Source organism: Sander lucioperca, chromosome 20 (genome assembly GCF_008315115.2).
Source record: "Sander lucioperca isolate FBNREF2018 chromosome 20, SLUC_FBN_1.2, whole genome shotgun sequence".
NCBI lineage: Eukaryota > Metazoa > Chordata > Actinopteri > Perciformes > Percidae > Sander > Sander lucioperca.
The window spans coordinates 3,388,128-3,406,713 of NC_050192.1; the positions used below are offsets into that span (position 1 = coordinate 3,388,128).

At 44.0% G+C, this 18,586-nt stretch overlaps 1 protein-coding gene across 23 annotated transcripts in view; it reads right to left on the bottom strand.

Moving 5' to 3' along the window:
• Window positions 1–18,586, bottom strand: part of celf2 (cugbp, Elav-like family member 2) — a 237,852-nt gene that overhangs the window by 153,242 nt on the left and 66,024 nt on the right. Inside the window, exon 1 of one of the 23 annotated variants that reach the window (XM_035995812.1) lies at window positions 7,003–7,449. The exons of 21 other annotated variants lie outside the window; for them this stretch is intronic. In XM_035995812.1, coding sequence (XP_035851705.1) covers window positions 7,003–7,079 — 77 coding nt within the window. In that variant the 5' untranslated portion in view covers window positions 7,080–7,449. Of the gene's footprint in view, window positions 1–7,002; window positions 7,450–18,586 lie in introns of those variants that run through there. One more of the 23 variants, XM_031300327.2, reaches the window with a different exon arrangement.

Below are 18,586 nucleotides of genomic sequence, written 5' to 3' on the forward strand. Positions count from 1 at the left end.
AAAGATGGTCAGACACTTTCATATTTAACTACTTGGACTGATCTAAACTAGTAAAAACAGGACAGCAAACTATGCACCTCAAAGATAGTCTAATGTTAAAAGGATTTGTTGCTCTGTTTACCACATAATCTAACATATATCAAAGAATAATATCGAAGAAAGATAATAGCATTCATTGTTGTCTATCTATCTGTTTAAAATCAAAACATAATTTACAGTGTGGCGAGAAATCCAGTTTTGCCGGGAAAAGAGTCATACGTTTTCGAGAAGTAATAATTTCAAAATCACGGTAAAACCCCTCAACGCTGGCGATTAGTGAATAATACCGCCAACTAACGCAGGTAAGTCTATCCCGCTCTGTAATTCTAATGGCTCTTTTAGCTGAACAAGAGCCTCAGTCCACGAATGTTGCTCCTAATCCCAACTTCTTCTCCTTCTCCACAATAATGAGCTCCTCTCAGACTCAAGGGTTGACAGAGGTAAAGCATTTAGCACGCTTGAATGGAGAGAGAGGGAGAGAGTGGGAGTGCGGAGTGAAAGAGAGGAAGATACAAGCCAAAGAGGGATAAATCGAGGGATGGGGGAAGAAGGGGTAGAAAAAGAAATCTACTGAGACATGCACGAGGTAAGCTCTCCCTCTGGCAAGCCAGAGTAATGTCACTGCACAGTACAAATGCAATGGCTGACTATTAAGAATGAGAGGAAGAAAGGAAGGAGAGAAAAAGACGGTGAGAAAAAGGAGGCGGCTGGGAGGAGAAATATACATAAACCGAGAGAGGAAGCGAGATCATCACTGTGTTCTCTTAGTCTCTTAGGACTGAGTTATTTTTCTGCCCGTCATTACAGCCCAGGGACATGATGTGAACAACGCGGGGACTGTGTTTGTGTTTGCCTGCGTGTGTATTAGTGTGTGTCACGTGGTGTGTATTCTGCGTATTTGTGTGGGTGGCAAAGTGTGTATGAAGCACTGAATGCCTGTGCATTCATTTCAAGGCCAAGTGATGAAACACTCCTCAGAAAACACAAAACTCTCACACACACACAACACTGTTTTACTCACACATACAATCACACACAATATAATGCCTTTGCACAGCTCAATTTATGTGTGTGCATCTATGTGTACCGTGTGAACGTGTACTTGACTTGAATAAGCAAAAAGCTGGAGACCTATGTATGAACGTAGGCTACTGTAGGAACAATAATCACGGGAGAGAGATGGAGAAGCTCGCCTGGCCATTCTTGAGAAGTCAAATCAATTAAAATGCTAAAAAGGCAAAAGATGGGAAGAATCAGGGAGAAGAGACAATGAGAGGGATGTTGAAAAAAAGCTAGTTTTACAGGCCTTGAACAAAACATGGCTGACAGAGTAAAGAAATATTAATGAGACAATCATGAGGAGATCATCTGCTAGTGGAGATTAAGCAAGACGCATTTTCAGGCACACACTAAGTGCAATGAACACACCGGCAGCGTCTGACTGGCATCGTCAAATCCCGGCTACTGTACATTCACTGCCTCTCTAAGTATGTAATTGACGCAACCCTCTGCACTTAAGGGTCTGGTCACAGTAGGAAGTGGCTGAATTCCTTCTGCTGTCGCTGCCATTACTAGCTAAAGTCTTGCTCCATCTCTTAACAACCGTCTGCTCCACCAGCATTTGTATCACACTGATTTTTCTCAAAGCTGGTCATATAGTTTTCTATCCATATTATAAACTAAATAGGTATCCAGCTATAAACATTGAAGACCTTGTTTTTTTTTTAACTAGGGAAATAGTTATTTTGTTAGCATCCGCAAGCTACAGTTTCCATTAGTTTAATGAAGGAAACCCATTAAGTTCCAGATGCTAGCTGAGCAGAAGCTAGGTGAGCACCTGGGCTCTCTTTAGGCAGTACTAGAAGTTAGCTAGCTCATTATGCACTAGCAAACTACTTAGCTTGCTAACTCAAAACAAAGCACATTTATGTTAGTTACACATATGGCTTTTGCAATGCTATTTTAGTAGTCTGTAAAACTGCATTGGCTAACACGACAGCTTTTGTTTAATATGTACTTTGTGACTGTGCCCTCAAAAAGTGAAGTTAGCTAACTTATTATTGCATTAGCAAACTAGTTAATGTGCTAACTCAAAACAAAGCACATTTAAGTTAGTTACACATAGGGATTTTGCACTGCCATTTTAGTAGTCTATAAAACTGCATTAGTTAACACAATAGCTTTTGTTTAACATATGCGTTATACTTTGTGACCGCGCCCTCAAAAGTGACGTTTGTTATGATGGATTGGTATCTGTCAAAAGTAGTGTTGTGTATCATTTAAAAAATTAGGATAGACTACCAGTACCAATACCAGTACTCTTAAAGTGATACCGATATAAATAGAGTACTTAAATTGAAATAAACCTTCCGTATTTTAAGTGTGTAGTGTATAGCCATTCCAACAGCGATTTCCAATGGTGACGTAAATTTAAATAAATAACTATGTACTTGTCAGTTTCCATACAGAGCGCACACACAGACAGAGAAGAACATGCATTCTACAGGCCTTCACACGCACCTCTCCACACAATATAAAGATGCTTGTTGACCCCATCATGTCTCAATAAACATACCTGCTGATATACAACCACACCCCTGTCTCACACACACACACACACACACACACACACGGTCGTAATACATCACCACCTACACACAGCGGTGTCAGCCACAGACAACTGCTCCTGAGCCCCAGCAGAGCAAAGACATTCATCATTATGACAACACACATACACACACGTACACACATTGCGAGAAAGCGACATAAAGCGTCGTTGCAGCTGGTGGTGCGTGAAGACGACTCCATCACATCATATATCACACATACTGTACGTGTTTCCCGCCTAAATAACACTATTATGAACAAAAACAGTCATAGCAGAAATGACGGAGGGCTTCTTCTACTGTCGCTGATGCATTTCTTCTCAGTCCTCTATGTATGTGTGTGTGTGTGTGTGTGTGTGTGTGTGTGTGTGTGTGTGTGTGTGTGTGTGTGTGTGTGTGTGTGTGTGTGTGTCACCCTCACAATAGAGAATGAAAAGGCCTCTCTTTCTGTTGCTTGGAAGAAAGATAAAACTACCACCACCACCCCTACTGATTCTCTTTTTTCTTAATCTTCACATCAGATGAGACACAATTCAAATCCAACCAGGTGTCTGTCCAGGGAGTCGAATGCTGTCAAACCATCACTCCTCCTCCCTCTTTCACACCTTTCCCCCTGTAATTCTCCTCTCCCAGTCTGCCCACGTCAATTTTCACTCTGCTCCTCTTCCCCCCAATATCTCGTCTTCTTCACTTCGAGGAGTAGTCGGAAGCATCAGTTTGCTCTTCCATACTGGCCATAAAATAGCCATAATGTGTTAGGTACATTCTACATAATGGTTAAGATGCAGTTTTTGTTTGATCACTTGTTCAATCTGCATTTGATCAATGCTCAATTGACTTTCCATGTGAATATCTTAACCTGAATTGATTTGCATCAGACCCACCAGGAATGAGCACATTTTTCCTGGCTTTTAATGGAAAATATAGATGCAGCTTTCAGCTTTTTTGTATTATTTTGCAATAACTTAATGCAATGTTAAAAAGCAGAAAGACTTAGGGTAAATGCTGTAATGGTTTTGTAGAGGGACACTCTGCAGCCTTGGACTAAAGTCTGACTGAGAAGATAAAATGTTTCTGCAATCTTCCAAACTGAGGTTGAGATTGCTGAGGTTAAGGGCTTATTCGGTTTGACCAGGGTCCATTATGAAAAACATTATTTCAGATGTATAGTGTGTAGAGTGTTCAAATACTCTTCCATTTTGACTATTTGTTTTGCTGAAATACTGAAGGGAATGACTGATTTTGCTATTCTTGAGATTGCCACATTGTAATTTCCTGTTGAGTGATCTTTGGCTCAAGGTCTGTTAATTCACATAGTAAGGTATCCACTTATTATTTTCATGGGTTTTATTTTATCACAGGTTTGATGAGAGTAACATGCAGTAGAGGTTTTTGTTTTGGACACAACATTCAAATTTAAAATAGATGATATGAAACTTGGTGGTATCAGTGTACCGAAGTTAATACTAAGCAGACAAGCCTTCTCTCACCCCTCCCTCTAAAACTCTGCATTCTGTCCATCCCACCCCCTCATCTAAACACACAGACAACTCTTATACATTTCTCAAGAGAACCCTATGTTGTATGTCACAGGACTCTCTCAGCTGTTGGGTTTGTGATTTGTGTCTTTTCAGGCTTGGAAGGGGGTCATGAAGGCGAAGAGAAAGATATGAGTGGGTGGGGTGGTCGTAAAGAGAATCAGTGATATACATTTTCCCTCCGAGAGAAGCAATGGGTTGTCTGTGTCGGTGGCGGGTTGTGTACACACTTGGCAAGAATGTGGCATTTTCAAGCATTATTGCGAGTCTGTCTCGTGTTTCCCCCTGCCCACTGTGTACTTTTTAAAGTTAGCAACCTTGTGTTCTTTATGTATTTTGGCTACATATTCAGTCATTGCCGTGTGTAAGAAACCATTGCTAAATCCTGCCCCCCCTGCAGCCTAGAAGTGTGATAGACCCTGAACCTTATAGATTTGTACCAGGATTCAACACAGTGTCGAAGGAGGTGAGGGGGGGTCACATATTTCCCAGAGAGCGACCCGAGCCTAGGCTTCAGAGTTGGAGTTAGAGTAGAAAGTAAAGGGCAGAGATCCTGCTCCATGTTTTTCCTGAATCTCTCACTTTCCTGTTCCCAGCACTGAAATAACTGTATAGAGAGAGATTAGATTGTACGTTCCACTTAGTTCTCATATTATTTCAGCGTCATGTCTGATGTTGTTAGGGGCTGGCAGCAAGGCCTGGAAAGGGAATGCAGCCAATTCCACTGGAAGGAAGTTCAGGTGCCGGCACGAATGCCAATTTTTACATTGCTACTGGAAAACAGTGCCATTAAACACAATGACACAAACAACACGATCAAAAGTTCAGCAAGAGCACCTCTCGCGAGCTAAACAGCTGGGCTCAAGAGGCGTGTTCACGTAAACACAAAGTGTCATCTCCATAAGCGCTATCTGGTTCAACCTGTCCGCCTCCTCACCGGCTGGGTAAGAGGGCACAAATAGGCCTGTCTAATGCCGGCGACACATATTATTCATAAATCCTTCACTGCAGGGCAGATATACCCGCAACTGGTGATGCAAGACACATCAGGGGGAGAAAGGGAAGGGCGGCTGGGAGTATGATGGCTTCCTTGTCCACCCCCGCCGGTCGTACGCCGTCAGAGGCGATGACACTGATTAATGAGAAAGCCGTCTCATCGCTAAAGCATCAGGGTAATAGACTAGATGTAGAGTCAATGGAGGGAGACTCCACGGGGTGAAGTGCGCGCCCTTGCCTTATATCATGGTGGAAACAGGAATATGAGTAAATCTGGTATTCAAGCAGTTCTATAATATGAAACACGTGTTGGTGTTTTTGATCTCCTGTGGCTCAGGTGGTAGAGAGCGGTCACCTACCAATCAGAAGGTTGGTTGGTTGGATCTCTGGCGAGTGAGTGAGTTTACAAAAAAAGAATAAAAACATGATATTTTATGGTACTGTAAGTCAACTTCACAGTTCATCTCCCGCTGCGGCAGGATTTTATAAGTTTGGTGATATTTCTGCAGCAGGCCTATCGTAAAAAGGCCTTGCATTATGAGTCTACTAAATCTGTTTTTTCATAAAACCTCCCACACACACACACAACACACACACACACACACACACACACACACACACACACAGTGTTATTATGTTTGTTCTGTTCTTTTACACCATGAGTCACCAGAAGTTAACATACTGTACACTGATAGAAAAAAAAGACCTTCATAAGAGGATTAAAGGAAGAACTACTACAGCACAGTGCATTTCCTCTGCTGGGAAAAAAAGAACATGATCCATCAACAACTAGGCTCTGTGAGCTGAGGGGACATAAGTGGGACATGCACTGTGGAGAAGAGAAAAAAAAAAAAAAAAACGCATGACCATGATGTCGGAATGAAAACCTCCCTTTGTCCCTGCTCTAGAAATCCCGGAATTTAACTGAATTACAGCAAATCCAATTGAAACACACGGGATAAGAGTCCTCCACGCATTCCTGTATGCTCTCAATGCCTCTGTGTCTGTGTTTTTTTTTTTTTTTTTTTCAAATGCCTTCCGATGCATTTCATCCAAGTGTCCAAAGTGTGGAGAATAACATGCTGTGAAGGCGCAAAAAACAAAAAAACAAAAAAGAAAAAATCGCCTCTAGTGGAGTTAAATAATGTGGATGAGATCAGCCCCCGTTTTTTCTTCAACCAACAGAGAGAATAGAGAGATCGACTCTGTGGTCTTGTGTCTCAGCATGGTGCGCTCCCATAGCCGGCTGCACAGTCCCGAAACCGACCGCTTCCAGCCCAGCGAGAGCCAGAGACATTATAAAGGGCGGCTGCCGCAAATCAAAGCAACTTCCCCTCCTCTATTCCACGGAACGAGAAGCCGATGCTCAAAAAAAAAAAAAATGCTCTAAAGAGTCGACCTGACGGGCTACAGTACAACAATTTGATGTAGCAGATAATAACAGCTTCATCAAGACAAGGTTTATTCACGGCATTAATTCACCCATAATGGCGTTCATTCATCACCATCCTGTCTATCGCTGATAACAGTCCTCGGGGCGCTCCTGCGATCCCCGTACAATTTATCGACGGATATTAACAACAACAAGCCATAACTAGAACACAATTAAACACAGAGATACATCCACGCAGGCTGTATAGCGTTGATTGTGACCCCCCCCCCCCCCCCCTCCCCAAATCCAGTTACATATCCAGCAGCGGAGCAACATTTCCACACCGGACAGCTGCCTCTCTTTTTTCCCCAGGACAGTAAAGATCACACAAAACACAAAACATCACAAGCGCACAAGAAGGAAGAGATTGGGGGGTAAAGAAATAACTCACATTCTGTCTCCGGGAACAAGCAGGCGGCTCTCCACCATCATATCGGGCAGAAATTCCAGATTGTAGGATGAAGTCATGTTGCCTGCCTGCCCTGGCTGTGTAGCCTATGTATGTGTGTGAGTACAGTTCCGCGCGTATGTGTGTGTGTGTGTATGTGTGTGTGTTTGTGCGCCTCCGCCGCTGCGCGCCCTGCCTGATAAATAAAAAGGAGCGTCGCTCTCGCCCAAACTGCGCCTGGCCGCGGAGACGGAGAGGGACAGGTGCAAGAGCCGAGAAGGGCCTCCCTCAAAGGCAAGTGTAGCCAGCCGCACACACTCTCTTGTCCGCATCCAGCAGTTGTCACATTCTCTTCCTCCTCTCCCCCATTCGCTTATCCGGCTTTTTCCTCTTCCGCCCCGGTCCTGTCTGGAAAACCGCTCTGCAACAGCGCAACTGCCGGACTGTTGGAGAACCAGGTGCCGAGCCGGGGGAGGCGTGGCGCATAGAACGCTGCAGCTGATCTTTAACCATTAGGTCACCTCAGCCATAGCTGGATGTCTCTAACCGTTAGCCCTCATTATGGGGCACAAGCACACGTCTTTAATCTACATAATCGTTACATAGAAGGTATCTTAAATTCATTCTATTTAGATGTTCTTCACCACCTTCGAACACAATATATCCACTTATTCACACAGAGCCGGCCCTAACCAATTTGGTGCCCTAGGCAAGATTTCAGCTAGTTCCCCTTTGACATTTTGGTCGCTTATTTTGAAGTATTGGTTACACTTTACTTGAAGGTATCTACATAAGAGTGACATGACACTGTCATGAACATTATAAACAAGTCATAAACGTTTATGACGTTTATGACATCGGTTTTTGTCATGACAAATTATGGTTAGAGTTAGGGTTAGGGTTCATGTGTTCATGTCAGTGTCATGTCTCTTATGTAGATACCTTCAAGTAAAGTGTTACCCGTATTTTTTTTTGTGTGGATGTTTTAGTCAGGTTTTTTTTCCACGTTTGTCGCTTTTTTGTTTAGCTTTTTTGACGTTTTTTCTTATGATTTTTTTAACTTTTCTTTGCTCATTTGGACTGCTAGCACCCCGGGGATTTGCCTACACCGTCTTTGCCATGGGCCGACCCTGTATTCACAGGTTATAATTAACCATATGGTATCTAACTGTCATATTCTTGCTCATCAGACAATCATCTTCACCATATTTAAGCATTTCCAGCCAACGTTGCAGTTTTCTCATTTAAAAATAGAATTTTTTTTTTAACCTGTCAATTTATTTTCATACGTTGTTTTTTTTTGTGCCTTTGTGAACGTTTGTCTGTCTAGCCTAAGCTGTGTGAAAGTGTGAAGGTGTAGGGTGAGTGAGTGGGAGCTGGGGTGGGTTGGACAAGTGGCCTATAATATCGGTGTACCGGGTGAGTTCGCTTTACTGTAGATCATCAATCACAGAACTTCTTCTCTTTTCTTATTACCCTTGTCAGATTGTAACTCAGCTCAACTGTTCAATTCTGTGGAAAGAGCAATAAAGACCTTTTTTTCCAAGTATCATTTTGAAGATGATACCGTTGTCATTAACCCTTAACAAGTAGTATACAGTGGACCACACAGTCTATTTGAAGACCACAAAGAGATTTCCCTAAACGTTGCTCAAACTGTATTATATTTATATATCATTTCATACCTTGTTCTCTGTATATACTGCAGCATATGTAATTAATTCACTGCTTAAAGCACTTCTAGTTAGACACTAACTACATTTCATTGCTATGTACTTGTGACTAGTATTGGGCATTGAGAACCGGTTTCAACTTGGAATCGTTTAAAAAAAATCACGTTTCCAATGGAATCGTTTCTTTATTGGAATCGTTTGAGAAAAAACTGGTTTCCAATCTGACCATCTGTTCCAAATTAAATACCAATTTTTGGTTTCCGTAGCGGCCAGGCGCTTGTGGTGTTGCAGCCATGAAGCACAGTAAGCGGCGCTCTACAGCGTGGTTGAAAAAGCCCAATAAAACTGTAAATCACCATCGAATCAAAATAAAAATGTCCTCTTATCTGTGAAATAAGCATGTGCCTGTTTCGACTCCACCCCTCAAAGAATCGGAATCGAGAATCGATAAGAACCGGAAACAAAAGGAAGAATCGGAATTGGAATCAGAATTGTTAAAATCGAAACGATGCCCAACCCTACTTGTGACATGTGCAATGACAATAGAGTTGAATCGAAAACTGTAATGACAGTAATGACATGGTCTTGTGTTGTTTGTCCGTAAGCCATAGTTGTTGCTTATTGTGGACAGGGTGCTCTTAAAAAAATACTTTCTTAAAATCTCAATCAGGTTTTCTGGTTAGGGGAAGTCAAAAAAAATAATTACTGTATGCACTGGTCAGGAGAAAATTTGGACCATGACTGATGGGGGGAACCTGCAGGCCCTTCGTTTATTTCAATTTGGCCATTGTGTGGATGCAGCAGCAGTGCTAACGCTGACGGCTTCCAACTAAAAATTGCAGAGTTGCCCAGCAAAAACCTGGCTTAATGTGTGTTGGCCGCGCGCATTCCCAGTAGATTACTTTGTTGTCCTGGGGAAAGCGAACATCACTGTGATTATTTTCCAGACTTGTAAAATGTCTCATAGTATTATAAAGCACTGTGCAGTTTATTTTGATAAACCAACACATCTTTAGTCAAACTGGACTTCATATTCTGGTTCATATTTTATGATCTCATTGATAGCTGAAATAACACTCACAATAGTGATTTAGAGCATATAAACGGCAGACTGTTAGAACAGAATATCACACATGCTTCAGTGTGGTGCCTTAATAAAAGCATGGCCAGTTAGGTGATTAACAATCAAATGAGTTAGCCAAATTTTGGAGAGGTGCAATTACGCATGGGGATAGCCTCGCAATAATGAACTAGCCCATCATTTGCTGCAAATATGCTGACTCTATTTTACGCTGCGTTAATTGCGTGGCTCCAGTATGCCTCCCTGTGGAACCGGAGTGGGCTCCGAATGCAGCACGTCTACCATGTCGGCCTCACTTCCTCCCTCCTCTGTAGGAGAAAAGAGGGGAGGCACTCCAGTAAAATAATGAGCCTCTCTTAGACTGAGAGAGGTGGCTCTCTGGGGGAAGAATATGAGTATCTGGGTCAATGTGATGAAAAAAAAAAAGTGCTCAGTATGCACACATACAGCGCGGTAAGTGTATGGCGTGGGTGGGACTTGGCCCGCGGCTCTGCTCCGGGGGGTCAGTCTCAATGTTTGCTTGCAAGGACCGAGGTCAGAGTATGGATGGGAAAGGCTGATCCAACATCAGTGCTTCGGGGCTTGCAGTGTTCCCAGGAGAGGGGACGATGCTGCATGTTTCACTGAACTTGACCCCCTTCACAGAACAGGAGGTCGTCCGGAACGTTATTTAACCAACTGCTGCATCACAATCAGCTGCGTTCCCATCGCAGGCATTCATGTTCAGGACTGAGTTAATGCTCATGGCTGTTGTTTCAGAGGACGGCTGATAACCCAAAACCAACACGCTTATGAACTGAAAACAGCATCACACACGGTAAGAATAAGAGAAGACATGACAACAAGTACCATGCCACTTAAAGGTGCAGTAGGTAAGACTTATACAACTAACTTTCTGTCATATTTGCTGAAACTGACCCTATGTTCCAGTAGAACTACATGAAGCAGGTCATTAAAAAGAAAAGAAAAAAAAAAGAATCTGGCTCCTCTGGCTCCACCTACAGCCTGTAGTGCGATTTGCAAAAATCCACAGCTCCCGGTTCAGATGCACCAATCAGGGCCAGGGGGGGTGTTTAACTGCGTGTCAATCACTGCTCATGGACACGCATTCATTCTCCCTTGTGGGGGGAGGGGCTTAGGAGACCGTTTTGGGCTTTAGCAGAAAAGGGGGAGGAGGGACTGAGAAGTTGTTGATGTTAACATTCTTTGGGTAAGTCCTGGATCTTTGCAATCCTACCTACAGCACCTTTTACTTAGGCTACGGCGAAAGCTCTGCATTGAGCCTCCGCACAACCATAAATCACGCTTAACATTCCTGGCGAGAGTGTTGACGTAATAACTGTGCGCGGATATTTGTCCTCCTAGCAGAAGTGACATAGGCAGCAACGAAATCTCAACACAAGCCGTCAGCTGGAGACGCATGATAGACACAGGTGTGAACGGCGATGTGTCTTGGTTTTCCACTTGTTTTCGGATCAGCGAAACACATTTAAAAACCAAGTGTAAACGGGGCCAGTTTTCTCGAGATAAGATATCTCGACACCTGGACAAATAAAACCAAAAACTATTCACATGGCTCGATATCACTGTATTTTTGTAATTTGGGTGAGCTGACTCAGCCGTGTCACGACTGGTATCCCAGGTAGGCGATTGCTTATTGATTGCCCATGCGAACAACTTCGAAGAAATTCAACCATCTCGCACCTTATTCTACACTGAAAACCAAGCTGACGACAGCGCTGACTACTATTACAACATGAGAGACTTTAATGGAAATCACGATTGAGCGTCACGGGTAATGAGAGGAGATATAGGGAGAAACTGCATGTGTACGTTCCTCTGTGTTTGCCAAAGGCTTGCGAACACCTGTCCCACCATGTGCAGGCGCGTCAGCTGCCGCAGTGGAAATGCATCGGGGTTCGAAGCGAGTAGACATGTCCTCGCGTACGTCTGGTAAACAATCGTGCAATCAGATCTCCTCATTTGCTTTGAATTCCAAACAAATGCTTTCCTCCTGTTCACCAAACAAAATGCATCCATCCATTAATAAAACATGAACATACTCAATTTCCAATGTAGTCATGTGAAACCGACAGTTGTTATTATGCAATTTGTGTTGCAGCTGTTTAATATTGCATTTAATATGATGCACGTTAGCAAGTGTGCAGCTATGTGTACACATTACTGGGAAGGTTTTGCTCTGGATTTTAAAAAAATATACATATACTGCACTTCCAGGAGAAAAAGCTGTTGATTCAAAAAGCAAAACCATCGAAAACCTAAAGCACTTGTCCAAATCAAATATATATATTATTTTATAAAAGTCCAGATGATTGAATCAGTGATATTACTATTTATAAAAGAAAAGTCTTCAAGTGGCGGAATAGGATGAGTTTTTCTTCCTTTCATAAAAACACGTTGACCCTGACCAACAGGTAAAAGTAGTGAATGTAAACAGGGAGGTCTTTGGAAGATAAATCCTGACCTTGTGCCCTCCATATGACAGCGGAGCCGTGCATACATTGGGCCTCATTCACCAATATCTCTCCCCCCCGTTGTTGGTGTTGTTCTGCACTTTTCCCACCCTCACCCATCACCTCTCCTATCCCTCCATCTCTTCACCCTGGGGCCCCATGTTCTCCCAGATCCCGCTCATGGCAAGATCTGCCTCTGCCCTTTTGCTTGCTCTCCGACTCGTCTTTCTCGCCTCTTCCCTCTGTCTAGCTATTTCTGTCGTCTCTCCGCCTTCATCTCTCTCACCTCGGGCTGGTGGGGGGGGTGGCGCGGGCGGCTCAGCTGCCCGAACAATACAAATCGATCACTTAGAAAGGAGGAGAGGGGAGGGCGGAGGCAGAGGAGACAGGGTGGGGGTGAGGAAAAAAAGAGAAAGAGACAAAGAGAGACAGGACCAAAAATAGGTGGTCTCACAGAGCAAATTAAAAAGAAAAAGAATCCTTAAGCAGCCCCGATCTATCAGACACTGTAAACAATCATCCAGGCCTCTATGCTTCCTGCTTGCGTCTTTCCCTTAGAGGAGAGGATTGTGGGTAGCTGATGGCACCGGCTTTTCACACGTGAATATTTAATGAAGGGCTCATGAATAATTCAGAAATGCAAGCAGCTGCGTTTGAGCCTAAGTGGACATGTGAGGAGCCCGAAACCCGACTGATCCCGACTGCTACCGCTCATCCTCAGCACCCAAACACATTTTGATCCGTGTATATTCTACACTACGTGTGTGTGTGTGTGTGTGTGTGTGTTAGTGTATGTGTGTGTTTGCGGATGAATCACTTCCTAAATAAAAAGGATGATACGTCCCAATATAGTCTCTCCTCTACTTTCTTATTCCATCAGGCGCAGGGCCCTAGACAAACAACAACAAAAAACAGAGATGGAGTGGATGGATACTCCCCTCCATCTCTTTCTGGCACTCTCTCCATCACTCGCGCTGCCACTCACTGTTCAATCTTCAAACCTCATTCCCGTATTTTCTCTCCAGCCCTCCTCTCTCTCCACCACTTTCATGCTTTTCATCGGTCCCGTTCCCTCTCCTCCTCTGTCCCTCACTCCCTCTCTCCTTCTCGGGTTGGTTATGGGACTCTGGTTAGGACACTGTGTTCCAGTTAGCATGGATTCCCGGCTCTACCTGTGTGGGGCTGCAGCCTTTAAATGCTCGCTGACCTGTTTTTGCACATGAGCTGACACACAACGCACAAACTCCAGCACACTGTGGTTGGGCCGCAGTGCTTTTTCATTTTGTTTAAACAAGCACTCCAGCACCTTCAGTCGAAGAGGATCGGCATCTGCAGTCTTTATTTAACCCTCTGAGGACAAAAGACGCACCGGCGAGTCCAAGCGATGTTTGACAACACTCCATCTCAAATGGCAATGTGTTAATTATAATACTATATCTTAATACTGCCAGAAATAATGATAGTGTAAAACCAAAAATAAGCCACTCCATTCTGTTTTTGTCTTGTTATTTTGGCCACCAAGGTTCCCATCATGAGTGACAAAAAGTGCATCTGAAGTTGTAAGGCGTAACTTTTGTATATTGTTTAGTGGATTTATGGATATGCAAACCGCAAAGAGTAAGTCCCGATCATTTCGTTATGACTCGGAGGAGGAGTTCTGACTGGTTGATAGGGTTAAAAACATCCTATGCTTCTGACGCTTATGCACACATGTACATGTAGACACACACACACACACATACACACACACACACACACTCTCTGTGTTACAGGACATTCCGATCAAGTACAACACTGTCGAGCAAACACCTACTGACCTGTTCAGTGACCCTCACACACTAATGTCTGCACCGCTGGTCTCGACATGACTTACAGTGTGAGTCTCTCTCTGTCTCTCTCTCACACACACACACACACGGTGTCCTCTGCCCCTCACACACACACACACACACACTCACGGTGTCCTCTGCCCCTGAAGAGGCCTCCCAGCTGTACTGTGCTGCTGTCTGCTAGTTTTAATGGGTCTCTGCTAGATTGGACTGGACAACGCTCAGCCGCGCTGAAGTAGAAACGTATCGCTGCTGTCGTGGGAAAATCCTGTTTCTCCCAACTCTCAACAGGATGAATTTGGCCTGGTATTGGTTTGATAACAGTCTTCCTCCTGTGGGACTTTTAAGGATCTCATCAAGCCGAGTTTTGTAGTTCAACTCCTTACAGCGTAGTATTTAGTTTAATTCAAAAGCCTTAAAAATTGCCATTTTCCCCCTCCATTTTGTACTCGATACTGGCGGGTAATTGTAGTGCCATGCAGGAGGTGATGGGTTTCTTTATTATCAGCAGAAATAAAAAAAGAAGCAATATTGTTACTACTCCACATCTGTTCTGTTAATGGGCATCAAAACTAAATCCTGCAGTTCAGACTTCTGACCTTCTGCTCAGGTGGCGCTATTGTGCAAAATCATAAAACATTTAGTAAAGCTTTAATTTTAAAAACATGTTTTCAGCCTTAAGCGAGACATGGTGTAGATCTGGTCTATGCTAAAAAATTAATTCAAACAGCAGCCTCTTAATGCCATTTGGGGCAACTGTTGTACAAAGATTATAAAACAGAAAGCCTAACTCCCTCTCTATAAAGAGGCAGCCGGTTCTATTGACAAAAGCTATACACACTGTAATAGATGTTCTACCTTCTCCATCTTGTATCTCCAACATGTCAACCTTTCATGAACCAAAAACAAACAGCCTTGCTTTGAGCATCAAGAGATTAACAGTAGATTTTTTAAAGAGTGGGCAAAGAAAAATATATATTTTTTTTAGGTTTTACACATTCATAGACACTGCAAATGGAGAAACATATAATAAAAAAAAATCTTAAATGCGGTTTAGGGAAGTTTAAAGGGGCTGCACTCTACAATCAGAACACTAAAAACCCCTAAATATAGCCGTAAACTCTATTTGCTATGTAAAGATGAGCGGGGAATTAAGTCACACTCCCTCTGTGTGTGTTGTAATCCAAGCTTCCCTGTTCTTTGTTTTGATTGCTGGTTTGGCAGCGTGTGCACGTGAGTGCCTTGTGCGTCGCTATCAGACGCCAAGGGCCGTGACAAGGCGTCAGTATTTGGCGCGTTGGGGAACGGTCTGTGAGAGCTATGTGGAGACAATCCCAGACCACTTCTCTTTCAGTATTCGGAGTACAACACCTTTGAAACTGGAGTGAGTTTGGCAAGATGACTCCGCCCTATTTGATGACATCATTACCAAAGATTTTGACGTTATTTGTCAGCAAAAAGTGTTTACGCTCCCAAATAGTAGTGCATACGGCTCTCTATACTGTTAGCAAGTCAACTCGGGGAGCTACTGAGCTAGCTTAGCGCAGAGCCATGTCCGTTGAACACTTTACACCCTACTTTGGCTGATTTTTAAACGTTTGTAAGAGGTGTAGACAGGCTTAACAAAAAACAATGTTTCAGTACTTATCAGTGGGTTTATTTGGCCTGAGAAGTAGAACAAAACTCCGTAACGGAGCATATTTTCCTTTAGTTTATCTCAGAACTGAAAACCCCCTATATTTGGAGATACATGGTTTTAGCTGGACAGGGTGTAAGTAATACACTTGTATAGTGCAATCCAGACCGACAATGGTGTACGACATGAATGCAGTTCTACTGAATGGCACAGTAAAACCCCCAAAGCTGCTCTAAGTTGTACACTGTGCAGGGATTTCTCCTCTCAATGCAAATGGAGGATGGAGGGATATTCTCCGGCCACTACAAAACACTGCACGCTCCACCTGCAGTGCATCGGAGCGCGCTCCAACTGTAATTGGCCATCGCATTGGTGACAGAGAGAGAGAGGGCCCTCCATACATCACTACCCCCCCATTCTCCAGTCGTCTCTCTCGGCACCCCCGTTTGCCCTACCCTCCCCACCGTCCCCTCCCTCCTCCACCTCTGTCCTCCTTCTCCTCCCTCTCTGCTCCTTTTCCTCATTAAAGTGGGACCCAGGCAGTAGTGGTCACTGCCTCTCATTTATTTTCATTTGAAACTGGTGCAGCTCCACTGATCCTCTGGGGCTGCAGGAGAGGGAGCAGGATGGTGTCATTCTGATAACAACTGAGACACACACACACACACACACACACACACACACACACACACACACACACACACACAGCTGTACTGTACGTGCACAAACTCACACACACATTGAGGAATACAACACATCACCTGCACATGGAAGTTAACCATTTGCAAATACACTCATGCATACACACACACACACACACGCACACACAGGGAGGTGTATACGCATCCGCCCGCAAATAGATGCACTTTCACACCCATTTCAATTCATTTCACGCACATATTCACACATTTCATGTACCTGCAAGCTCCCATGCTCTGTTCCCTCCCTTCTCTTTCACATATGCACCCTGTCCTTTCCAAGATCCCCCCCCTCCCCCCTCCCCACCCCCGATTGTGTGACTGTGTGAAGGTGATGATAGCATGGTGTGAATCAGGGGCCGATAAACCTGCGGCCATTATCACCTGGATGATTGCGAGTATCGATCCGCGCCTGGGCATACGGCCCACGTGTGCGTGCGTGAGTATTTCCCCCCCCCCCACGCCCCCACTTCCTGTACGTGTGTGTCCATGCATTGTATCAGAGTCGTGTCGGGAGCGGCCCCGCCTGACGCTCTTTGATTGAAAGGGTGCTCGGCAGATTAAATCGCTGTAGCGGAGACGAGGTGCGCTCCCTTCGCAGAGGCAACGACGGCTTGGTTTAGCAGATTCAAGAAGGCTGGGAGGCAGGGTTGGGAGGGAGGGTGTGTGTGTGTGTGTGTGGGGGGCATGGGTAGTTTAATGGCCATGCCCTGACCCATCTGCCTAAATGGCAGGAAGAGGCAGTGACTATAAACCAACCGGCTTAATAGAAGACTAATAACCTCCGCACCATTAGTTAGGCACACTGTGTGGGGTGAGTGGGAGGGGACGCTTGGTTTAACCGCCAGCAAACCCAAAGGAAAGTTGAAGGACTTGCAGGAGACAGATTTAAAAAGAATTGTCACTTTCTTTAATGCAACTTGATGGCTTCTTTTTGTCTCCCTGTCTGGTAAACACCACATCTTTCAAACTCTGCAACGCCTGGTTTGTAGTGCAAGCGTAAGTATTTGCAGTCCCCCCCAAGCCAAAGCCAAAGCCAAGATACAGGAGGTATCACTTAAGTATTTAGAAAGCAACCTTCAGAGCAACATACATTATACAGTGAGTAGAACTCCAGGGGATGGGATGAGTGAACTGATCATGATGTGTAAAATCAATGAACTTCCACTGTCATCTTTTCATTTGAAGGTGTTAAAAAAAAAAGTCACTTAAACGTTTAATATTTGGTGTTAAATCTTGAGTGACATCAGCAGAAGCTTGGTTCTGGTCCCTGGTGATGCCCTGCCAGGCCTGGACAGCTGCCATCTTTACTTCCTGCTTGTTTAACAGGAAGTTTTGCCTCTAGTCTGGTCTTCAGCAGGTGAATCTGATGGGTATATTAAACATTCAAGAATATTACAATGTTTAGCCCTCAAGACTAGCCTTGTCTGTTTATTTAGAATCATTGCCCAGGACTCGGTATCCAACTCTGTTGACCCTTTATGGATGTAAGCACCCTCAAGTTAAAGCTGAAAGTCAGCATTTTAACCCCATAGTCATTGTTTCATTCCATCTCCAATGTGCCGGAGTACAGACCAATGAAAATGTCAATCTTTCTGTTCTGACTGCACACTGTATTGACTGTTTTTTCCACTACAAAGGTATCCGTCCTCTGATGTACACTGCTGCCTCAACCCAACTACAGTCACTCTACTGTCCCACACATGTGCTAAACCTCTGGAAAATTCCCCCCCGCCCCCGCCGTGTTTTTTTTGTCGCTCGGAGCAACTGCCTGATGCGGAAACCGTTCAAAGTCATGTTTTTCAACGGGAAATTGCAAATGAAGAGCATGCCTCAAAAGCAGTTTCATTTGTCACCCAATGAAGCGTTCACCGATTCAGTCAGTAAATTATGGTGCAATAAATTACTACCTGCAAACGTCAATGAAATATGTTGACTTGTTGCAAAACAAGTCAACCTCAGCATGACTGTCTTTCGTGATCAGTTGCGCAGCAGACGCTTGTCTCAATCTTTTATGCAACAGGAGGGGAGATCACACAAAATATCATCATCCATCATCCCTCCGTTTGTGTGTAAAAACATACAAGAAATGAGCCAGACCTGAATGAATCAAAATAAATAAAGACACTGGCTCTGTTAGTTGCCTTGGAAAATGTCAAATCCTGCTTCGGTCGAGTGGACGCCTCCGGTCTTAGA